Raw genomic sequence first — 23,546 nt, 5'->3', positions numbered from 1 at the left:
ATTCAACAACTTCTTCCACACTTCTTTACACCTTTTAAAGTGCAGAGAGCTAGCCTAAAAGAGACATCCCAAAGGCTCAGGTCCTCAATTCGGTTTCAGTCGTTGCCAAGTATTTCATCTTCATCGCTCTCAACATTTTTGAGAGTCTACCCTTAACCAGAGCTCCCTCCTTCAGTTATCGTTACAAAAGATTTTAAAATCCTCTAAGGAACCTTACCTAAAACATTCTGCCAGTTCCAGACGCTCAACATTTATTTGTCTAGGCAAGCACTTTTGGTATAGGGTTTACAATCCTAATCCAGCCAACATACGCCTTAAGCCCTTCGCTGTTCTTCCAGAAGCACAGTCCCTGCACCAGATGCTACACCAGCTGCTCCTCCCAGGCCCTTTACACCAACCCATTCAGCAGTTCTTTGGCAACCTACAGTCCTAGCTCAAGGCCCATTTCACAGGATGAGTCCCATTTCTTTCAAAGAGGATGCGCCAAGCTCTCAACCTCCTCCCAGCTCTGAAGGAGGGAACCTCAGGAAAGGAGAAGAGCGAGCTCTTCCTCGGCCCTGGCCCGAGGGTCCTGAATGCAGGCAGGGGCTGGCAGAGTGAGCGTGCAGTCCGGTGAGGAATGGGCAGGGAGAGGCAAAAACACTTACCAACATCCTGATCGAAGGGATTGGTGGCAAACAGAGGCATCTCCACTGCGTGCCGAGGTGTCCCCGGGGACTCCCCCTCGACAGCACCGGAGTCAGGGCTCGACGTAGGATGGAAGACTCCTCAGGCAAAAAGAGCAACAGAGACTGACTCTATAGGGTCCGCGACAGCTCCTCCTCTCACCCAACCCCAGCAACCGCGGCAGCAGCGGCGGCGGCGGCGGCGGCGGCGGCGGCAACAGCAAGGAGCCGAGGAAGCCCCGCGCGGAGCTTGTCGGGAATCTGGGCGACCTCGGCGCTGCCTGTCACAAAGCTGCCCCGAGCCTGCCCCGTCGGTAAAGGCTGAACAGGGAGTCCCCTCTGCCTGACTCCTCTTTTAATTAGTGACACACAAGAGTGGAAATAGTTGTTGTGTTTTCTGCTTTTCCCTTGGCTAGGAGTCTCCGGAGGACGGGGTCCTTCAGGCGTGCTGAAGCCTACTAACAACCCCAGGAGTGACTGGGAGACCCAGAAGAAAGAAAGCAAGTTGAGTTGGGGTCGAGCTGTGTCCCTTTTTTCCTTTCGCTCCCTCGGTTATCATAACCTTGTATTCCCTCTGGAAGGAAATGGAAATTCCTTTGGATCATCTTCTAGGTAAACAGTGTAATTCGCTGCTTGAGGTGACAAACTTGCTCGGATGAAGTCATGGGAGCTGAATGAATTGGCCTGAATCCCAAGAGGGGAGTGTTCAGGGCGCGCGTGTCCCTCGGAGAGGCTGAGGTAACGCTGGCTCCTTCCCGGGAGTCCCTGAACGCCCGGCTTTGGAATCCGCAGACAGCTCTTCTAGTAGGGCGTTGGCACCTACTGACTAACCGTGCAGTCACTCAGCAGCTGTGATGGTTGGTGACATGTCTTTCACAGCCCAAGATAGCCTCCCTAGACTGAGCAAACAAAAGAAAAGAGAAAAAAACTGGAGCTAGAAGTCGATCAGTGAGTGATTCCTAGCAACCCAAAATGTTGGTTTAATTATTTTACTTGTAAGTTTAGTTAACCAGTAAAAATTATTCTCTGTGTCATGGAGTTTTAAGGAGCATCTACTAGAGATGCTGCGTCCCACTTGGAACAAACTTGGTAAGCTCATCTTGTACGTAATTTCAAATTATGGAAATTATCCCCCAAATTACGGCACCTCCAAATGTAGCATGGAAACTAATATTGAGATGTCAACACAGGATTAATACATAGTAATCAAAGAGTGCTTAAAAATTCATTAAAAATGAAGTCCCACCTCTAAAAGTGAAATGTGCAAATTAAAGTAGCGGTTAGATAATGTTTTGTCATTTAAGTAAAAATTACAAAGAATCGACCGGGCGCAGTGGCTCACGCCTGTAATCCCAGCACTCTGGGAGGCCGAGGCGGGCGGATCACCTGAGGTCAGGATTTCAAGACCAGCCTGGCCATGGTGAAACCCCCTCTCTACTAAAAATACAAAAAATTAGCCGGGCGTGGTGATGCGCGCTTGTAATCCCAGCTATTCCGGAGGCTGAGGCTGGGAATCGCTTGAACCTGGGTGCGAAAGTCCGTCTCAAAACAAAAAAAAAAGATGGCAAAGAATCAGGGATGTGAGGAATCAGACACTCACGTACTGTTGGATGAAATGTAAATACTGTATAATCTTCCTAAGGGAAATATTTGGAAGCACGAACAAACTTTTTAAAACGTTAGGACCCAGCAATTCCATTTTGGCAAATTAATCCTAAAGACATTCTTTTAAAACATGAACAAAGGTATACATTGGCAACATTGTCTAAAGGATCAAAGCATTGCCAACCACTAAAATGTCCCACATTAAGTGATTGGACAAATTGCTTCACCTCTTGCTGTGTCAGTTTCCTCATCTGTAAGAAACAGGAATAATAGGGTTGTGAGGATCAAATGAATTAGTACAAGCAAAACGTTTATTATAGTGCCTGGCATAGAGTAAGCACTAAATAAGTGCAACTGATCATTGTAATTTATATTGGTCAATTAGATCATAGTACATAAGATGTGAAAACTACACAGCCATTTAAGGTGCATAATACAGATTCGTATTTACATAGAAAGACATCTGAATACAAAAGTTTTCAGAAGGAAGTTACAAACCTTATAAAATTACAAATGCCCACAATTTTAAAAGTCTGAAAAGAAATACATGAGAGTATTATGACATGATTGTCTCTGAGTGGCAAGATTCTAGACAATGTTTTTGTTCTTTGTGCATTTTATTATTCAAAATATTTTAATGATGAGCGTGTATTCCTTTCAAAAGCAGAAAAAATGTTAAAACACAACAATGTCAAAAATGATATGTTGGTACCACCAGTTTCTTAATATTTTGAGGGGCCAATACCAGAAGCGTGCTTGTGTTTTATTATGACAAGTATAGAATTACTCGGAAATATCACGACTGATACGGAAGTCAGAACATTCCCTCTCAAAAATGTGCTTTGATTGCTGGGCTGACAGAATTAGGTGACAACTTGTTTACCTTAAGATCATGAGCAGTGTCTTGGGCCATTATCATAAGTGCGTGAGCCAGATATTGGTGGCTCAGACTGGCTGTATCAGAGCCAGATATTGATGAAAATGCATTTGGATGTGCTCTGTACTCCGGACTGAATTACTCTGTTGCCAGCAATAAGCCAGGGCACAAACTGTTCAAGCCTTGATTATCAATATGTGTGCCCTGGGAATAATACATACTAGTATTGAGAGTAGTATCCGTGTATTCTGACCTAGAATGACTTTAGCTATGGGGGCGGGGGGGTCTCGATGATTAATGTGCTGTATAAATAATAAACATTTTTTAAATATAAAATTTTTAATATTTAACTTAAAAGACAAACATAAAAAGTGAAATGCTTTGTATTTTGTGGTTAATGTCCCTTATTATCCCTTTAAAATACTGAAATTCTATGAGTGTCACTTTTAGTATTACCATAGTTTTTAAAACGTTTTGAAGACTACATATCAATGTCATATTAAAATGTTTCTGTAATGTATGTTTAATAAATTCTGTGGTTGTTTGTTAAATGTTATATCCCTTTATTCTCAGTTTGATTTTGAAAATTCATCTACGTTAAAAACAAAAATACTGGCCAAGTGTGGTGGCTCACGCCTGTAATCCTAGCACTTTGGGAGGCTGAGGCAGGTGGATCATCTGAGGTCAGGAGTTTGAGACCAGCCTGGCCAACATGGCGAAACTCGGTCTCTACTAAAAATACAAAAACTTAGCTGGGCGTGATGGCGGGCACCTGTAATCCCAGCTACTCAGGAGGCTGAGGCAGGAGAATGGCTTGAACCTGGGAGATGGAGGTTGCAGTGAGCCCAGATTGGGCCACTTTACTCCAGCCTGGGTGACAGAGAGAGACTCTGTCTCAAAACAAACAAACAAAAAAAAACTGGTATGCAAATAGAGTTACTATTGCTACAGGAAAAAGTCTATAATTTTCAAGTTCAGGAAAAGGAATATCCTAGGAAGGTTTTTAACAGTTTAATAATTCCAACCCAAGTAGGAATGATTACTATTTCTCAGTCTTTCCTCTTCCACTGCATTGTCACTACTTTAGTTTATACCCTCATCTCTTAGGCAAGTTATTACATTCACCTCCTGCTGTCTTTTCTCCTTTCCTACTGCTGTGGACTGAATTGTATCCTCAAAAATACAAATGTTGAAGCCCTTACGCCCAGTGTGATGGTATTTGGAGACAGAATCTTTGGGAGATAATTAGAGTTAGATGAGGTCATGAGGCTGGAGCCTTGCTAATGGGATTACTGCCCTTGTAAGAAGGTCACTGGATTGCTTGCTGTCTCTCCCTCTCTCTGCCATGTGAGGATGTGGCGAGAAGGCAGCCGTCTGCAGGCCAGTAAGAGAGCCCTCACCAGAACCCGACCATGCTGGTACCCTGATCTCAGACTTCCAACCTTTAGAACGGTGAGAAAATTAATTTCTGTTGTGTAAGTCACTCACTCTGGTATTTTGTTATGGCAGCCCAAGCTAGCTAATACAGCTATTGCCTCTAAACCATTCTCTGTCTTACTGCCAGAATGATTTTTCTAATACACAAATGTGATTATATATCATTTCCTTAAAATTCTTATAGGGTTTCTTCAGTTACTCAGTCATTCAGTAAATATTTATTAACTCCCATGTGTGCCAGGTAACATTTTAGATGTTGGAATTATAGGGATAAAAGCTCTGTGAGATTTAGCCTTTTTGGAGTACAGCCTATGGGGAAGATAGTCATTAAATAAAAAATTAAATTGATTGTATGATTACAAGTGTGCAGAGTAGCCTTACCTTCAGGATTAAACCCCCCTTCTTTAGCATTACCTCCTTAATGAACTGGCCTCTCAGTAACTCATCTCTTCACAGTTTTTTTCTCCTACCCTCTACGTTAGCCTTTCTGAACTACTGGCATTCACCCCCATGCTTTTTATATCTTCAAACAAGCAACTCTTTCTGCTTTTCCTGCTCTTACTCTATTTAGGTCCTAGATCTCCTCTAAACTTCCGCTTAGATTTTGCTTCTTAAAAGCCTTTCCTGACTCAGTATCTGACTAGTAATAGGCACATAATAAATATTTGTTAATCCATTTGTTAATTGACTACCTCTATTGTAGCGCTTAGTGGTATGGTATGTGTTACAGGTGTCTGTTATACCTGGGCGCGGTGGCTCACGTCTGTAATCCCAGCACTTTGGGAGGCTGAGGTGGGCAGATAACCTGAGGTCGGGAGTTCAAAACCAGCTTGACCAACGTGGAGAAACCCCGTCTCTACTAAAAATACAAAATTAGCTAGGCATGGTGGCGCATACCTGTAATCTCAGCTACTCGGGAGGCTGAGACAGGAGAATCGCTTAAACACGGGAGGTGGAGGTTGCGGTGAGCCAAGATCACACCATTGCACTCCAGCCTGGGCAACAAGAGCGAAACTCCATCTCAAAAAAAAAAAACACTGCAAATTGCAAATTTAGCATCTTAGGGCAACAACAATCATTTCTTTTGCTTACAAACAGAAATTTGGTTAGAACTTAGCCGGGACCACACAGTCTCAGCAGGGGTAGCTCAGAGGCTGGAATGACTACAGCCAGGACTACAATCATTTCAAAGTTTGCTCAGTTATATGTCTGGCAGTTGGTCCTAGCAGTTGGCTGAGTCATTGGGGTTACCAACCAGAACAACTACATGGGAGCTCCTCTGTATCTGCTTGGTTCTTCTCAGTGTGTTGGATGGGCATACGACTGAGTATTGTAAGAGCCGGGAACTGCCAGTTTCTTAAGACCTGGGCTAGGAAATAAGCACAGCATCATTTCAGTCATATTCTTTTGGACGGGCAGTCACAGCATCTACACTTAAGGGAAGAGGAAATAAAATTTACCTCTTGGTGGAAAGAGTATCAAAGAATTTTGGGGTCATACTTAAAAGCTACCACAATATTGTAACTTTGTAATTGTATAAGCATTAGTCTGAATCATTTTTCCCTGTTTCTGGGCTCTTCACGGTAGATACTCCATAAATGTTTGTTCAATGCAGTAAATAAATAAAATTTATTATGATTAAAATGGCAAACCTCCATCACTGGTCATGAGAGAGTAACAGGATCCAGGCTTATCTTTTTACAATAAGCAAACAGGACACTGGACAAAATATATGGAATGATTTCAAACATGGGACAACAGGCAGCACTGGACTATGATTTCAAGAAGAAAGGAAGCATATGCAGTGAGCCCAGTGATTGCAACAACATTCTGCCTGGAATCAGTTTCTAGGCTGTGGCACAGGGAGGTGGAACCCCAAAAGAACCCAAAGGTCTTATTGCATTGAAGAGACAAAAATCAAAGTTTGAGGAGGCCAAGAGACTAGAATTTGGAGGGCAATATATTAGGAGGGTGCTGTGCAGGGAAGAGCTTCAGAAATCTGCACAAGGGGCCGGGTGTGGTGGCTCAGGCCTGTAATCCCGGCACTTTGGGAGGCCGAGGTGGGTGGATTGCCTGAGGTCAGGAGTTCAAGACCAGCCTGGCCAACATAGTGAAACCCCGTCTCTACTAAAAATAAAATAAATTAGCTGGGCGTGGTGGCAGGTGCCTGTAATCCCAGCTACTTGGGAGGCTGAGGCAGGAGAATTGCTTGAACCCGGGAGGCAGAGGTTGCAGTGAGCCAAGATCGTGCCATTGCACTCCAGCCTGGAGAACAAGAGCGAAACTCCATCTCAAAAAAAAGAAAGAAACCTGCACAAGTGTTCCCCTTGGGGCTTTGAATGCTAATCTAGTCATGGGTACGGTAAAGCTCTACAAGTTTGGGCAAAGCACTTTTAGGCGAAGACCTGTTACCAGGGAAGCAAAATCTGAAAAATCCCAAGAGTTCATACAAGTCTGGGAATCATTTCAGTTCTCAAAGCCAGAGGAAGGAAAACTAGTTGAATACACTGAATGTTAAGTAAATACCCAAAAAGGCTAATGTCTTAGTAGTGGGGAGTGGCCTGACATGGAAGTCTACCTCTACCTCTGCTCTAAAAAAGCTTAAAGAGTAACTCTTGAAAAGTAAGCGGGGCAACATAAATTAGGGGCAGAACAAAGTATGAAACCCTTAACAGGAATGCATATATTTATGGCACTCAAAAATATAAAATTCTTCAATGGCCAGACTCCAATAAAATATTACTGAACACATAAAGGAGCAGGAAAATATGGCTAATAACTAGTAGGGCAATCAGTCCATGGAAACAGACCCGGAAATTAAAGAGATGATTGAATTAACATAAGAATGTTTAAAGAGTTCTAACTGTGATCAATATGCTCAAGGGCTTACAAAAAGATGAATATAACGGGGAGAGAAATAAAAGGCATCAAAAAAGAAGCAAATGGCAATTCTAGAGATTAAAATTACACTATCTGACATAAAACTTCCACTAGATAGAATTCATGGGAGTTTAGCCAGGCGCAGTGGCTCACGTCTATAATCCCAACACTTTGGGAGGCCAAGGCGGGTGGATCATGAGGTCAGGAGATCGAGACCATCCTGGCTAACGCGGTGAAACTCCGTCTCTACTAAAAATACAAAAAAAAAAAAAAAGTTAGCCGAGTGCAGTGGCAGGCGCCTGTAGTCCCACCTACTCAGGAGGCTGAGGCACGAGAATGGCGTGAACCTGGGAGACGGAACTTCCAGTGAGCCGAGATCATGACACTGCACTGCAGCCTGAGCGACAGAGCGAGACTCCGTCTCAAAAATAAATAAATAAATAAATAAAAATAAAAATAATTTTAAAAAAAGAATTAATGAGAGTTTAGACACTACAGTAGAAAAAATAAGTGAATCTGAAGACACAGCGACAGAAACTATACAAAACTGAAGCACATAGAAGAAAAAGACTGAAAAATAAAACATCTCAATGACCTATAGAAAACTATAAAGCAGTATAGCATATGGGTAATTGGAGTTCTATAGAAAGTAATAAAGAGGGGTCGGGAGGGCCGGGCGCGGTGGCTCACGCCTGTAATCTTAGCACTTTGGGAGGCTGAGGCAGGCGGATCACCTGAGGTTGGGAGTTCCATACCAGCCTGACCAACATGGAGAAACCTCGTCTCCACTAAAAATAGAAAATTAGCCTGGCGTAGTGGCGCATGCCTGTGATCCCAGCTACTCGGGAGGCTGAGGCAGGATAATTGCTTGAACTCTGGAAGGCAGAGTTTACGGGGAGCCGAGATCGTGCCAAGCCAAGATCACGCCATTGCACTCCGGCCTGGGCAACAAGAGTGAAACTCCGTCTCAAAAAAAACCCCCAAAATTTCTCAAATTTAATGAAAACTATATTCTTACAAATCTGAGACTGTAAGTGAACCCCAGTCATAATAAATAACAACAACAAAAATGGCACTAAGGCACAGCATGATCAAATTACTGAAAATCAGTGATAATGATAAAATCGTAAAAGCATCCGGAAAACAAAAAGACACATTATATACAGAGGAATAGAGATAAGAATTACCGTAGACTCCTAATAAAATTGCAAAATTTTTTGAAAAGATAGTGGATAGTACCTTTAAAGTCCTGAAATTTAAAAATTGTCAATGTAAAATTTTATATCAGGAAAAATCTTTTTCAAAATGATGTTGAAATAAAGTGACTTGAGCATCTGTAGATTTTGGTATCTGCATGGGGGTCCTGGGGCCACATCCCCTGCATACAAAAAAAGCTGAAAGAACTCATCATCAGCAAAACCTACACAATAAGAAATGTTCAAACAAACAAACAAAAATCCAAAATTCTTCAGGCAATAGAAATATGGTGTCACTTGGAGATTTGAATCTAAAAACAAAATGAAAATCATCTGAATGGTCACGTAAGAGTAAATATAAAAGACACTTCTTTCTCATTTTAAAATATATTTAAAAACAAAAATAATTGTATTATGGGGTTTATAGCATAGGCAAAAGTAAAATATATCAAAATAATATCACAAAAGATAGGAGGAGACAAATAGAAATATAATACTAGAAGAGTTCTTACATTATACATGCAGTGGTATAAATATTATTTAAAAGTAGACTATGATAAGTTAAAAATGCATACTCTAAGCTCTAGAGCAATACCCCCCAAAAGAAAATCAAACAAAAAGATACAGAGAGACAATGGTGGAAATACATAAACATTTTTTAAATTCACATAATTCAAAAAAAGGCAGCAAATGAGGACAAGAAGAAAAAAGAACAGAAGAGACAAATAGAAAACAAAAGTAAGATGATAGATTTTTACCTAGTCATTAATAATTATATTAAATACAAAAGATCTAAACTGCAATTAAAGGGTAGGAATTGTCAGTCTATTTTTTAAAAATAGACTATATGATGTGTAAGAGAAAGTTATTTTAAAAATAAAAACATAGAGAATATAACAATTTTATACATTTTTGCATATAATAACAGAGCTTCAAAGTACATGAAACAAAAACTGATGAATATCGAGGAAAAATAAACAACTGAATCATATAGTTGAAATTTTAACTTCCCTGTCTCAATATTGACAGGACAAGTAGAGGAAAATCAGTAAGGCTATAGAGTCTTAAACAGTACTAACAACAAACTTGATTTAATTGAACTTGTTAGAATACTACATCCAATAAAGGCTGCATATACATTATTTTCCAGTGTACATGAGGTATTTATCAAGACAGATCATAGTCTGGGATATAAAACAAATCTCAATAAATCTAAAAACATTCAAGTCATACAAAGTATGTTCTCTGACTAAAATGGAGTTAAATTAAAAGTATGTAGCAAAAGGCTAGTTGAAAGTCTCCAAATATTTGGAAATGAATTAACATACTAATTAACATTTGGAAACTAAATAACAACTAATTTACTAATCCAGGGTCAAAGAGAAATAAAAATGAAAATTGAAAAGTATTTTAAATAGAATACAAATGAAAACACAGCATATCAAAATTTGTGGAAAGCAATTAAAGCAGTATTTACAGAGATATTTATAGTATAATAGAGCACTTATGTTAGAAAAGATAAGTCTCAAATCAATGATCTCAGCTTTTACCTCAAAAAAATAGGAAAAGTAGCAAATTAAACCCAAAGTACACAGAAGAAAGGCACTAATAAACATCAGAATGGAAATCAACAAGAAATAAGACACAAATGGAGAAAATAAAATAAACTAAAGCCAGTTTTTTGAGGAGGTTAATAAAATTGATAAAACTATAACCAGACTAATTAGGGGGAAAAAAAGAAAAGTCACAAACTGTCAACTTGCAGAATGAGAGAAGTGGCATCACTACAGATGCTATAGATGTTAACAGGATAATAAGAAAATATTATGACCAATTTTAGACCCATAAACTGGACAACACAGAGGAAATGACAAATCCCTTCAGTGGCACAAACTAATAAAGCTCACTGAAGAAATATTTATTTATTTGTATCTTTTTTTTTTGTAGAGATGGGGTCTCGCTATGTTGCCCAGGCTGGTCTCAAACTCCTGGTCTCAAACGATTCTCTTTCCTTGGCCTCCCAAAGTCCTGGGATTACAGGCATGAGCCACCATGTCCAGCCCCCAGAAATATTTAATGTGAAAAGCTCTATTTGAATTTCTTGTTAAAAATTTCCAACAAAGTTAACACCAGGCCTAGATGGCTTCACTGGAAATTTTTTAAAGTGATAGGGTATTTTGGGGAGGGGGAAAGGGTGGGAAGGGGTGACTATCTTCATTATTTTGACTTTAGTAATGCTTTCATTACTACATTTTCAATATATATTAGTATATATGCCAATATTTATTTTTAAATACGCACAGATACTATATTTGAACTACACCTACATAAAGCTGTTAAAATTCACCAGAAATTATGTCTTTTGCAACTGTTTAGAGTTATGATTTTAAAAAAAACTGTAGATCACTTAAAAATATGAAAGAAGGTATATGTTTCAAAAAAGCAAAAATGTTTGAAAACCACAGCCTCAGTCAGACCCTTTCCCAGCAACTAGACTGCAGGCCTGTGCCTACCCCTGTCGTTCTTTTGCTCCTAATGGATATTCTGGAACAGCTGCTCTATCATAGTCTGACGTCTCTTATTTGGAGAAGTTTGAACCAATCTATATAATGCCAGGGTCTATAAATAACCTTTTCATAACAAATGATAGTATGATATAAACTCATCCAATTCATCATAATTCAATTTCTGACTTCTTCCACTTTTGCCTTTCGCTATTATAAAGATCATGTCTTTTTCTTCTGTGAACACCCAGTAACTACCACAGACCAGGTAACTAGATTAGCAACACTTACCAGCTGGTCTGGGTTGATGCTGATTCTGCTGACTCAGCAGCTGATACATCTTAAGGATCTTTGAAACTGAAGACCTCACAAAGGAATCTATTCCTTCCCATCATTTACCATTCAAAGATTTTTCAGAATAGATGACTCCAGTTTTGAAGGCAATTCAACATTTAGCACAATGAAAAATGCATATGCTAACTCTATATGCATATACATATTTACAAAATGAAATTTACATATTTACAAAAGGAAAAAAGGTATTTTCATTCTAAAATTCCCTGGACTATATCTGCGCCAATGTAGAAAATATTCCCCAAAGGAGCATTTAAAATACTACTTTTTATAGTGTTTTTAGTCTTACATAATTAATATTCATAATCGCATATGTGTATGTTTTGTTTTATTTTTATAATCAATTTTGTAAGGTATGAAATTGTTCTTTAAGAATGAAGTTCTTATTTACAGTAATATACCTACAGAACAGAAGGATTTTACTTACAAAGTCTTGACTTTCAACTGTCAGCGTAGAACCAAATTTGCATGATTGATTCTGTTCTAAAGGAGATTATAGATATGCTCTAAAGGAACTTCCTTGTCTCTCAGTTTTCACATCAAATACAAAAAAATAAGGAGATTGGGTTAAATGAATTCCAATATTCCTTCCAAACCACAATGCTCAACTTATCATTTCCCAGATCAGTCCTTGGTGTTCAGAGGTTTCTTGCTCTTCATGTTTCAGTTCTCACTCCCTTTCTTTGTATTTGTTTCCACTACACTACAGCTCACTTCTGATACATTTTTTTTTTTTTTTTAATTTGAGACTCAATCTCACTCTGTTGCCCAGGCTGGAGTGCAGTAGCGCAATCTCCACTCACTACAATCTCCACCTCCCGGTTTCAAGCAGTTCTCCTGCCTCGGCCTCCTGAGCAACTGGGACTACAGGCGCCCGCCACCATGCCCAGCTAATTTTTGTGTTTTTAGTAGAGACGGGGTTTCACCATATTGGCCAGGCTGGGCACGAACTCCTGACCTCAAAGGATCCACTCACCTCGGCCTCCCAGTGTGCTGGGATTATAGGCGTGAGCCACAGCGCCTGGCCTTCTGCTACATTTCACAAGTGTTCTCCCAAATGCACCAGCTTTCTTCCTCACATTGCTTCCTATTGTGATGCCTACAAATAGAAAAACTGGTGAAATTTTAAAGTGTTTTTTTTCTTCTGAAATTAATGCTATCACTTCTCTCTAGTGGTATCATTGCTCTCATCCTGTTGAAGTAACCACACTATGCCTAGTCAAATTCTATCATGATGTGCTAAGAACATATACATTACAGATTACTAACATCATTAACCCTGTCACTGTCACAAACACAAATCACGACTTGATTTCAAGATTTGTTATAAAGCTATGGCAATCAAGACAATACGGTACTGGCATAAAGACAGACAAGAAGATCAATAGAACAGAATAGACCTAACAGAAATATATTCATACGTAAATGGACAACTGATTTTTGACAAGGTACAGAAGCAATTCAGCAGAGAAAAGATAGGTTTTCGACAAATGGCCCTGGAACACTTGGATATTTATAAGCAAAAATATGAACCTCATTTCATACCTCATATCATATACAAAAATTAACTCAAAATGGATCATAGACCCAAATAAAAAATATAAAACCTCAAATATTAAATTACCAGAAGAAAACAGGACAAAACCTTTGTTACCTTGGGTTAGGCAATAATTTCCTAGATATAACACTAAAAACTCAATCCTTCAAAGAAAAAAATTGATAAACAGAACTTCATCAAAATTAATAACTTCTGCCCTTTGAAAGGTACTGTCAAGAAAATTCTCCCACTGGCTTATGCCTGGAATCACAGCACTTTAGTGGGAAGATTGCTTGAGCTCAGGAATTCAAGACTGGCCTGGGCAACACAGTGAGACTCTGTCTCTAAAAAAATAAATAAAAATTCTCCCATGAACTGGAAAAAAATATTTGCAAATCATATATCTGATAAAGGATTTTTACCTAGAAAATATATGGTAGTCTCAAAACTTAATAATTAAAGAAAGCAATTAATCCACCTCAAAATTCAGCAACAGGCCGAGTGTGGTGGCTCACTCCTGTGAATCCCAGCGCTTTGGGAGGCCAAGGTGGGCAGATCATGAGGTCAGGAGTTCGAGACCAGCCTGGCCAACATGGCAAAACCCCATCTCTACTAAAAATACAAAAAAATTAGCCAGGCGTGGTAGCAGGCACCTGTAATCCCAGCTACTTGGAAGGCTGAGACAGGAGAATCGCTTGAACTCGGGAGGCAGAGGTTGCAGTGAGACGAGACCACGCCACTGCACTCCCGCCTGGGCAACAGAGCGAGACTCTGTTTCAAAAAAAAAAAAAAAATTAGCTGGGTATGGTGGCTTGCACCTGTAATCCCAGCTACTTGGGAGGCTGAGACACGAGAATCACTTGAACCTGGGAGATGGAGCTGAGATCGTGCCACTGCACTCTAGCCTGGGTGACAGAGTGAGACCCTGTCTCAAAAAAAAAAAAAAAAAAAAAAAAGAAAGAAAAAAAATTGGGCAACAGATTTGAACAGTAACTATACCAAGGAAAATATACAACTGACAAATAAGCACATGAAAAGCAACAGTATAATTAGTCATTAGGGAAGTGAAAATTAAAACCACAGCGAAATAATACATGTATTAGAATGTCTAAAATTTCGAAGACTGACTACACCAAGTGTTGGCTAGGATGTGGAGCAACTGAAACTCTCCTGCACAGCTGATGGGAATGTAAAATGGTGCAACCACTTTAGAAAAACTGGAAAAATTTGAAAAGTGCACGTATGTGCTAGCTGTTTCCTTTCACCTCTTACTCTTAAGGGCAAGATGGGTCTCCAGCAGCTATACTACAGCCACCTGTGAAATTGGCCAGGGTTCTTGCTCAAACCAGCATGAGGTGATCCAAAAATACAGCCTCAGTATGTTCCCCAGTATGCAAAGGATATAGGTTTCATTAAGTTGTATTAAGTGAACTTCCTTGAATGGATTATCCAGGTCATCCACCCCATGAAAGAAACCATGCTAACTCTTTGTGCAAAAAGTAAAAAATTTGTAAATCTCTTTAAAAAATTAGAAAACAGGTCAGGCGCGGTGGCTCATGCCTGTAATCCCAGCACTTTGGGAGGCCGAGGTAGGTGGATCACGAGGTCAGTAGATCGAGACCATCCTGGCTAACATGGCGAAACCCCATCTCTACTAAAAATACAAAAAATTAGCCAGGCGTGGTTGCGGGCGCCTGTAATCCCAGCTACTCTGGAGGCTGAGGCAAAAGAATGGCGTGAACCTGGAAGGCGGAGCTTGCAGTGAGCAGAGATCGCTCCACTGCAGTCCAGCCTGGACGACAGAGCGAGACTCTGTCTCAAAAAAAAAAAAGTTAGAAAACAGTGTGGTTTCTTAAAAAGTTAGACATACACTTACTATGTTACTCAGTCATTCTGTGTTTCAGTATTTACCTAAAAGAAATGAAGGCGTATCTTTTGTTTTTGTTTTTGTTTTTTTAAGATAGGGTATTGCTATGTTGCCCAGCCTGGCCTCAAATTCCTGGCCTCAAGCTATCCTCTAACCCTGGCCTCTCAAAGTCCTGGGATTGTATGCATGAGCCACTATGCCCAGCTTGAAAGCATATCTTTATATAGGCTTGTACACAAATGTTCATGGATCCTTTATTTGTAAATGGAAAAAAACCCACATGCTTTTGGTGAATGAATGGATAAACAATTTGTAGGGTATCCACACGATGGAATAACTGCTCAGCAATAAAACAAAATAAACTGTTAATCTATACACACATATGGATGAATCTCTGTTTCAGGATCAGCAACATAATGTGTGGGGCCCAGTGCAAAAGGAAAATGTAGGTCTTCTTGTTCACAATGTATTAAGAACTTCAAAAACAATGACAGTGGAGCATTCAAACAACCACGGAGACTTTCTCTTTTTTTTTCCTGAGCCACAGTCTCGCTCTGTCACCCAGTCTGGAGTGCAGTGGTGCTATCTCGGCTCACTTCAAGCTCCACCTCCTGGGTTGAAGCGATTCTCCTGCCTCAGCCTCCCGTGTAGCTGGAACTACAGGCATGTGCCACCACACCCGGCTAATTTTTTGTATATTTAGTAGAGATGGGGTTTCATCGTGTTAGCCAGGATGGTCTCAATCTCCTGACCTTGTGATCTTCCTGCCTGGGCCTCCCATAGTGCTGGGATTACAGCCATGAGGCACTGTGACCGGCCCAAGCAAGCACAGAGCCCTTCTAAGTACAAGACTCTATGGACTATACAGATCACATGCCCATAGGCCAGCCATGGACCAGCTCAAAGTAATTACCCCAAGTGAACAAAAAAACAAAGTCAACAAAGAGTACGTCATGTATGATTCTATTTATACAACCTTCTCGCAAATGCAAACTAGTCTGCAGTGATAGAAAGCAGATGAGTGGTTGCCAGGAGAGGAGGTGGGGATTACAAAAGGGCAGGAGGACACTTTTCCAGGTGATGGATATGTTCTCTGTCTTGACTGTGGTGAAAGTTTCACAGAGGACACATTCGTTAAAACTTATTAAATGATATACTTTAAATATATGCAGTTTGCTCTATGTCATTTATAACTCCACAAAGCTGTTCAAAATTGCAAAACACTAATGGGTTTTTGAGAGGGATTTTTAAAAATATAGTTTGTAATCTCTCATATGCATTTCTTCTTCACAGACAAAACATTCACAAGTGTAAATTAAGGAAAAGCAGAAAATGATATATAAATAAATGCCAAAAGAAACGACACGTTATCACTACAAACTATTTGTGTCACTACAAACTGTTGGAAAAGCAGAAAATGGTATATAATGAAATGCCAAAAGAAACGACACATTATCACTACAAACTATTGGAGAATTTAATGTACGTTGAAGTGGTCAGGGAAAGACACTTAAAAGAATTGGTATTGAAAACATCTTTAAAGAATGAATGAGATTTTCAAAACATTCTTGTTTGTATAAGGGAAAACAGCAGCTTGGGGAGCAGTTGGGAAGGGAAAACAACAGGTTAGGGAGGGTGAACAGAAAGGAGATTTGGATTAAATTCTCTCTAGGTCACTTTTTGGACAGGGAACAGACCTGCCTGGCTGGATCAGAGGATTTCCATGGCATGGACTAGGAGGTAATATTCCATTGGCCTCTATGGGCTCAGGTTATAACAGAGAGCTCTAAATGCCTTTATCCTAAAGGCAAGGGCTATTCCTTAGACTGAGAAAGTAATATGGTGTTTTGAGAATTAAAATAAAGTTATATATAAGGTGCCATTCCAAACCTTATTTGCCCTCAGGACACCTTACTCTCAGTGGAGCTACCTACTTCAACTTCCTTTTCCCTACCTCAAAATATCTCTATCTCCATTTTCTTTATTCCTGTCTGAGAAAGAAGGATTTTTTTTCTCTTTTTGAAATCTAATCCAGCCGGGTGTGGTGGCTCATGCCTGTAATCCCAACACTTTGGGAGGGTGAGGCAGGTGGATCACCTGAGATCAGGAATTTGAGACCAGTCTGGCCAACATGGCAAAAACCCATCTCTACTAAAAATACAAAAATTAGCTGGATGTGGTGGTGGGCACCTGTAATCCCAGCTAATCGAGAGAATTGCTGGGCCCTGGGAGATGGATGTTGCAGTGAGCTGAGATCGTGCCACTGCACTCCAGCCTTGGAGACAGAGCTAGACTTCGTGTCAAAAAAAAAACAAAAAAAAAAACCTAATCTTTTCATCCATCTTCTTAATCCCTCATCTTTCCACTGTCAGAGACATCTTGCTTCATAAAATAGCCCATTCCAAATAGGCAATCAATTTCTCCGTCTTTCATGACACCTTCGGCAAGTAAAAAAAAAATACAAATCTTATTTTGATTCTCTTGCTATCTCAATATATCTCCTTATTCATGTCTTTTGCAGCAACTTGGATGGAGCTGGAGGCCATTATTCTAAGTGAAGCAACTCAGGAATGGAAAACCAAATACCATATATTCTCACTCATCATTGGGAGCTAAGCTATGGGTATGCAAAGGCACACAGAGTGGTGTAGTGAACACTGGAGACTCAGAAGCAGGGAGGGCGGGAGGGCACTGAGGGATAAAAAAAAAAAACTGCATATTTGGTACAACGTACACTACTCAGGTGACAGGTGCAGTAAAATCTCAGACTTCACTATACACTTCATTCACGGAACCAGAAACCACTTGTACCCCAAAAGGTAATTTTATTTTATTTTATTTATTTTTTTATTTATTTTTGAGACAGAGTCTCGTTCTGTCGCCCAGTCTCGGCTCACTGCAAGCTCCGCCTCCCGGGTTCACGCCATTCTCCTGCCTCAACCTCCCGAGTAGTTGAGATTACAGGCGCCTGCCACCACGCCCGGCTAATTTTTTGTGTTTTTAGTAGAGACGGGTTTTCACCTTGTTAGCCAGGATGGTCTCGATCTCCTGACCTCGTGATCCGCCCTCCTATACCTCTCAAAGTGCTGGGATTACAGGCGTGAGCCACTGCGCCCGGTCCTTTATTTTATTTTTTAAGATATCTCCTTATTCATCCTCCTCTTCAGCTGAAACTGAAGTTCTCTTCACCATCCACTTTCCAACTACTATTGCCACCAACCCATTTCTGGTCTTTCTTACTTATCTCCTAGACTACAGCTCTCATTTCTTGCATCCCCTCAAACCAACTTATTTGATACACCGCTGCAAAATTAATTGTTTTTTTGAGACAGAGTCTCGCTCTGTCACTCAGGCTGGAGTGCAGTGGTGCCATCTCCGCTTACTGCAAACTCTCCCTCCTAGATTCAAGCGATTCTCCCACCTCAGCCTCCTGAGTAGCTGGGATTATAGGTGCGCGCCATCACGCCTCGCTAATTTTTGTATTTTTAGTAAAGACGGGGTTTCCCATGTTAGCCAGGCTGGCCTTGAATCCCTGACCTCAGGTGATCTGCCCGCCTCAGCCTCCAAAATTGCTGAGATTATAGGGGTTAGCCACAGCGCCCAGCCCAAATTAATCTTTGAGAACGGAGTTTCTTCGCTGTAGTTTTCATACTGAAAATCTTTAGAAGCTCATACTGCCTTTTAAAATAGAGTGGTTCTCCGTATGTATCTATTTTATCCCTCTCCTCTAAACCTCTAACATTTCGTTAACCTGCACAACTTACTTCTCCTCAAACTTGTTTGTTTTTCCTGCCCCCGTGTTCATGATCAGCTCTCAGCCTGCAATACCCTCTGCGATTTGTTGAAATCATACTCATTCTTTATTTAAAAGAGATTTCTTGCATGAGTCATTTTCTGATTCTCCAAACAAGTTACATTTTTCGACAGCTCTCTAGCTCCCAAAGCCCTTTGTAATTCTCTTTCCAAATTTATTATACTCTGCAATTCATAATAGAACATGGGCTTTGGAGTCAGTGGTCCTTCAAAATCACTGCCCATTGGCTGACAAGCTTGGGCAAGTTTCTTAACTTCTCCAGGCTTCAATTTGTAAAATATATCCACATTTGTAAATTTTACAAATTTTACAAATTTGTAAAATTTGTAAAATGTGGATAGTAATACCTACCTGAAACGATTGTGTGGATTAAATCAGCTGAAGTGTCTGGCACATGAGAGGTGTCATGTTAATAACATATATCAGAATATATTAATTTGTATGATTTTCTTATCCATTTTATAACAATTGTTAGCTTCATGAAAACAGGCTCCATGTTTCATTCATTTTGATATCACCTATTTCTACATAGTACATGGTAAATTCACATTTTATAAGGACAATTTTACAAATCTGTTGAAATATTATTTATTCCTAGGGCATTTAAAAGTTTATTTTTCGAAATGTTATTATATTGAACTTTGTACCATGCATAACTGTGGTGAAAATTAGTTCTATTTTGTGGCAGATTCGATGCTTTAAAGGAATATCTGGTAGGGAAACTATTAACTGCAAAATACAAAGGCATTCTGCCACAATATTTGGGTTTCATGTTAAATATATCAATATTATAAATTTTACACGTTAAAATATGTAGTGTTCATGGCATTTATAAATCAATTCTAATAATTTACACTCAACGAAATGAATCTATTTTGTGTGTTCAGTATGATGAGGTTTTTTTTTTTTTTTTTTTGAGACCGAGTCTCTGTTGCCCAGACTAGAGTTCAGTGGCATGATCTCGACTCACTGCAACCTCTGCCTGCAGGTTCAAGCGATTCTCATCCCTCAGCCTCCTGAGTAACTGGAACTACAGGCGTGCACCACTATGCCTGGCTAGTTTTTGTATTTTTACTAGAGATGGTGTTTCACAATGTTTGCCATGCTGGTCTCGAACTCTTGACTTTAGATGATCTGCCCACCTCAGCCTCCCAAAGTGCTGGTATTACAGGCATGAACCACTGTACCCAGCCAGTATGATGAGTTGTAACAAATATGTAAAGCTGTGTAACCACCAAAATGAACATGGTGAACATTCACACTACTGCAAAAGGTTTCCTGTATTTATTCTTAGTCTATTCTCCCTACAGGAATCCCCAACTTCAGGAAACAACCTTTTTTGTTTTCTGTCCCTTTAGATTAGATTTTGCTTTTCTAGAGTTTTATATAAAAGTAATCATATACTATATAATATTTTGTGTCTGGCTTCCTTTGCTCAGCACGAAGTTAATGAGATTCATTCATGTGACATGTACAATAGTATGTTCCTTTTTATTGCTGAGTAATATTCCATTGTACGAATACACTACAATTTGTTTATTCATTCACACATTGATGGAGACACGAGTTATTTTCAGTTTGGAATTACTATGACTAAAGCTGCTATGAACATTTGGTTTCAAGACTTAGTGAAGACATGTTTTTATTTCTCTTGGTTAAATACCAAGATTGAAATTACTGGATCATATGCTAAGTAAGTGTATATTGATGTAAGAAATTGCCAAATTATATTCCAAAGCAGTATTCTTTTTAGCCTTGTATGAGAATGTCAATCCTTGCTAACATTTTAATATATTAGCCACTTGAGTGGTTGTGTGGTGCTATCTCATTGTAGGTTTAATTTGCATTTCCCAAATAACTAATAAGATTGAGCACTTTTGCATGTGCTATTGGCCATTGCTTTTTTACTTTTTTTTTTTTTGAGATGGAGTTTCGCTCTTGTAGCCCAGGCTGGAGTGCACTGGAGTGCAGTGGTGCCATCTCGGCTCACAGCAACCTCCGCCCCCCAGGTTCAAGTGATTCTCCTGCCTCAGACTCCCGAATAGCTGGGATTACAGGGGTGTGCCACCATGCCCAGCTAATTTTTGCATTTTTAGTAGAGACGGGGTTTTGCCATGTTGGCCAAGGTGGTCTCGAACTCCTGACCTCAGGTGATCCGCCTGCCTCAGCCTCCCAAAATGCTGAGATTACAGGCGTGAGCCACAGTGCCTGGCCGGCCATTGGCCATTTCTATATCTTTGTGAAGTGTGTATTCAAATCTTTTGCTCATTTCAAAAAATTGAATTGTTTTATTAAGTTGTAAGCTTTCATTATATGTTCTAGATACAAATTCCTTGTTAGAGACATCTGTTGTGAATATTTTCACTTTTTTAATGTTGTCTTGAAAACACAAATGTTTCCCATTTTGATGAAGTTCAATCTGTCTTTTATTTCCCTTTTATAATTAGTGCTTTTTTCTACCTCCAAAATCTTCACCTTCTCCAAAGTCACAAAGATTGTTCTATATTTTCTTACAAATTATGTAATTATAGCTTCATGATTAGGTCTGTCATTCATTTCAACTTAATATTTGTCTATGGTGTGAGGTAAGATTTATTTTTTGATATGGGTATCCAGTCATTTCATTTATTGAAAAGATTATATTTTCCACATGGAAATTACCTTAGCTTCTTATGAAAATCAATTGACCATATACATATGGGTCTATCCCTGGACTTGATTCTGCTTCACTGATCTCTATGTCTCACCTTATGTGTACCACAGTGTGTTGAAAACTAGTTTTATAGTAAGTCTTTAAACCAGATGTATATGTGCTTCAACTTTCTTCTTCCTATGTACCTCTGTATGAATTTTATAGTTAGCTTGTCAAGCTAAAAAAAAGTCTGCTGGGGTTTGGAGAGAACTGACATTTTAACAGTATGGAGTCTTCCAATTCATGAACAGGGAACAGCTATTTACTTAGATCTTTCATTTCTCTCAGCAGAGATTTATAGTTTTGAGCAATGATTTATAATTTTCAGTGTATATGTCTCACACATATTTTGTGAAATTTATCCCTATATAGTTCATGTTTTTGGATGCTGATTAACACTGTATGGTTTATTTTAAATTTCATTTTCCAGTTGTTCTGTGTACATATGTAGAAAAACAATTGATTTTTGTTATGTTGATCTTGTAGTTCCACTAGTTTTTTTTTTTTTTTTTTTTTTAGGATTCCTCGAGATTCCTGGGATTTTCTAGGAAACACATTGCTCTCATTTGCAAACAGTTTTACTTCTTTCTTCCCTTTATTTTATTTTTATTCTTTTTTGAAACGAAGTGTTGCTCTGTCACCCGGGCTGGAGTGCAATGGGGCGATCTCAGCTCACTGCAACCTGTGCCTCCTGGGTTCAAGCGATTCTCCTGCCTCAACTCCCGAGTAGCTGGGATTACAGGCGTCCGCCACCACACCCCGCTAATTTTTGTATTTTTAGTAGAGACGGGGTTTCACCATGTTAGTCAGGCTGGCCTCAAACTCCTGACCTCAAGTGATCCGCCTGCCTCGGCTTCCCAAAGTGCTGGGATTACAGGGGTGAGCCACCAGACCCAGGCTTCCTTTCCTTTTTATTTTATTTTTTTGAGACAGAGTCTCACTCTGTCGTCCAGGCTGAAGTGGAATGGCCGATCTCTGCTCACGATTTTTAAAAATTATTTCCACTAAGGAAACTGAGGGATGGATAGGTTACGTTGTCCAAGTTCACACAGCTAATAAAACGGGAGGAGTCAGGAATCTGGGGGTTGTATTTCAGTAGGAGAAGGAATTTCAAAAGGTAATGTCATCAGTTAATGCAGGAACCGGCCACACTTCTTTAGTGATTCTTCAGTTACTTTAGGCCATCTGGATGTATACGTGCAGGTCACAGGGGATATAATGGCTTAGCTTGGGCTCAGAGGCCTGACACTTGGTAAACAGACACACACACACAGACACACACACACACACACACACACACACGCTCCAGTAAAATTCACACAAGTGGGGCCGGGTGCAGTGGCTCAGGCCTGTAATCCCAGCACTTTGAGAAGCCAAGGCGGGTGGATCACATGAGGCCAGGAGTTCAGGACAGCCTGACAAACGTGGTGAAACCGTCTCTACTAAAAATAACAAAAATTAGCCAGGCGTGGTGGTGCCTGACTGTAGTTTCAGCTACTCGGGAGGCTGAGGCAGGAGAATCTCTTGAATCAGGGAGGCGGAGGTTGCAGTGAGCCAAGATCACACCACTGCACTCCAGACTCTTAAAAAAAAAAGAAAAAGGAAAAAAAAATCACTCAAGTGGGACGGTCTTCTCACTGTTGGAAGACCTGTTGGACTCGCTGGTAAACGGGAAACAGGGCGAAATGGGCGTTTCTTCCCCAGAAGCTCTTAAGAATGAATGAATGTTTGGCACAGCGCTGTGGCTCAGGCTTGTAATCACAGAACTTTGGGAGGCAGAGGTGGGAAGATTGCTTGAGCCCACGAAATTGCAGTGAGCTATGTTCGCGTCATTGCCCTCCAGCCTAGGAGACAGACTGAGACCGTATCTCTAAAAAGAAAAGAAAAGAATGAGTGGCGGGAAGATCCCGCTCCCTGCCTGCGCATTGAGAAACTGCCTTACAAAAGGCCAGGCAGGGCAGAGCCATGCCAAGTTCAGGTGCGTTCCCTGTGTCCCCACTAAATGCACTCGCAGGGTGCGCATCGCCAGGGCGCAAGGCGTCTGGGCGTCTCTCTATGAAAAGGCCCCCGCAGCTAGCGCGGCGGGTGCACTTTCCTCGGGAGCGGAAACTACAGCGC

The 23,546-nt window shown here is 40.2% G+C and overlaps 1 protein-coding gene across 3 annotated transcripts in view; it reads right to left on the bottom strand.

Moving 5' to 3' along the window:
• Positions 1 to 923, bottom strand: part of STAM (signal transducing adaptor molecule) — a 71,793-nt gene extending 70,870 nt beyond the window's left edge. Inside the window, exon 1 of one of the 3 annotated variants that reach the window (XM_054435758.2) lies at positions 648 to 923. In XM_054435758.2, the coding sequence (XP_054291733.1) occupies positions 648 to 687 (40 nt within the window). In that variant the 5' untranslated portion in view covers positions 688 to 923. The remainder of the gene's footprint in view (positions 1 to 647) is intronic. The other 2 variants (XM_063669604.1, XM_054435759.2) reach the window with 2 other exon arrangements.
• Positions 924 to 23,546: the final 22,623 nt, after the last annotated feature.

The sequence above is a fragment of the Pongo pygmaeus genome, chromosome 8, assembly GCF_028885625.2.
Source record: "Pongo pygmaeus isolate AG05252 chromosome 8, NHGRI_mPonPyg2-v2.0_pri, whole genome shotgun sequence".
NCBI lineage: Eukaryota > Metazoa > Chordata > Mammalia > Primates > Hominidae > Pongo > Pongo pygmaeus.
Note: the sequence above shows the minus strand (reverse complement) of the source record. Positions and strands in the feature narration are given on the sequence as shown.